This window comes from Anabas testudineus, chromosome 10 (genome assembly GCF_900324465.2).
Source record: "Anabas testudineus chromosome 10, fAnaTes1.2, whole genome shotgun sequence".
NCBI classification, from domain to species: Eukaryota; Metazoa; Chordata; class Actinopteri; order Anabantiformes; family Anabantidae; genus Anabas; species Anabas testudineus.
The window spans coordinates 22,604,163-22,605,424 of NC_046619.1; the positions used below are offsets into that span (position 1 = coordinate 22,604,163).

The 1,262-nt window shown below is 43.1% G+C and overlaps 1 protein-coding gene across 1 annotated transcript; it reads left to right on the forward strand.

Annotated features, from left to right (window-relative positions):
• Positions 1-943, forward strand: LOC113160989 (olfactory receptor 4E1-like). Its single transcript, XM_026358460.1, is given in 2 exon segments — positions 1-224; positions 226-943. Coding segments are annotated over 2 exon segments (942 nt in total).
• Positions 944-1,262: the final 319 nt, after the last annotated feature.

Genomic DNA, 1,262 nt, shown 5'->3' on the forward strand with positions numbered 1-1,262 from the left:
ATGGAGAACAGCACTTTGAATCTGGATATTCTACAGCTGGAGGGGTTAAGGGTCAGCCCTGAGGCATCAATTCTTGCTTTCATCTTCCTCTTCCTTATCTACATCTTCATCGTGGTGTCCAACATTGGCCTGGTGATCCTCATCTCAATGGAGAGGAGCCTCCATGAACCCATGTACCTGCTGCTCTGCAACATGAGTATTAACGATGTGTTCGGGGCCACCACGTGATGTTTTCAGAACATACAGTGAGCGGTGTATCTATTATATAGGCTGTGCCATTCAGGCCTTCTGTGCACACTTTCATGGAGGAACTTCTCACACAGTGCTCATGATCATGGCCTTCGATCGCTATGTGGCCATCTGCCACCCCCTGCGATATGTCACCATCATGACCCACAAGCTGATGGTGTTACTGTCAGTGTCACCCTGGGGGGCATCCTTTATTATGATTGCAGTTCTGGTGAGCCTGAGCATCCGGTTATCGCGCTGCAGACGCATGGTGGAGAACCCGTTCTGTGACAACCCCTCTTTGTTCAAGCTGTCCTGTGAAAATATTCTCATTAACAACATCTATGGCTTCATTGCTTCAATGGGCACGATGGCCTGCTCCCTTTGCAGCGTAATGCTCACCTACCTGAGGATCGCCATGGTGTGTTTGCATAGTAAGAACAAGTCTCTGAACACAAAAGCACTGCAGACATGTGCCACCCACCTTGCTGTGTATATTATCCTGCTTTTATCAGGCGGCATCATAATCATCCTCCATCGATTCCCTGAATTATTAGAACAAAGGAAGCTGGCATCCATCTTGTTCCATGTGGTTCCACCTTCTCTGAATGCTGTTATTTACGGACTGCAAATCAAAGCTGTCAGAGAAAAAATGATTGTTATATTTACAAGGAAAAAAGTGAGAGATGAAATATCCAAATTGAATTCAATGTAAGATAAACTATGGTTGGATCCTAATAGATGGTTAGTTGAGGATCAAGTTCAAGGTTCATAAAAGACCTGTGTTTGCTGAACTCTGTGACAAACAGATCCCTTAATTGATCTCATGTGTCTCCTAAATCCTTAAAAAAAAAAAAGATCAGCTCAGCTTTTCATATTTAGGAATTTGTTACTGTTGTTTTACTGTGTTAATTGACAGTTATGAATTATGTCAGGTGTAACTAATCCTTTCATGTCTCACCTAAAGCCCTCAATGATACTTGACTGCTGTCTAATTAATGTCAATGTTTGAACCCAGATGGATTTAGTAAGAG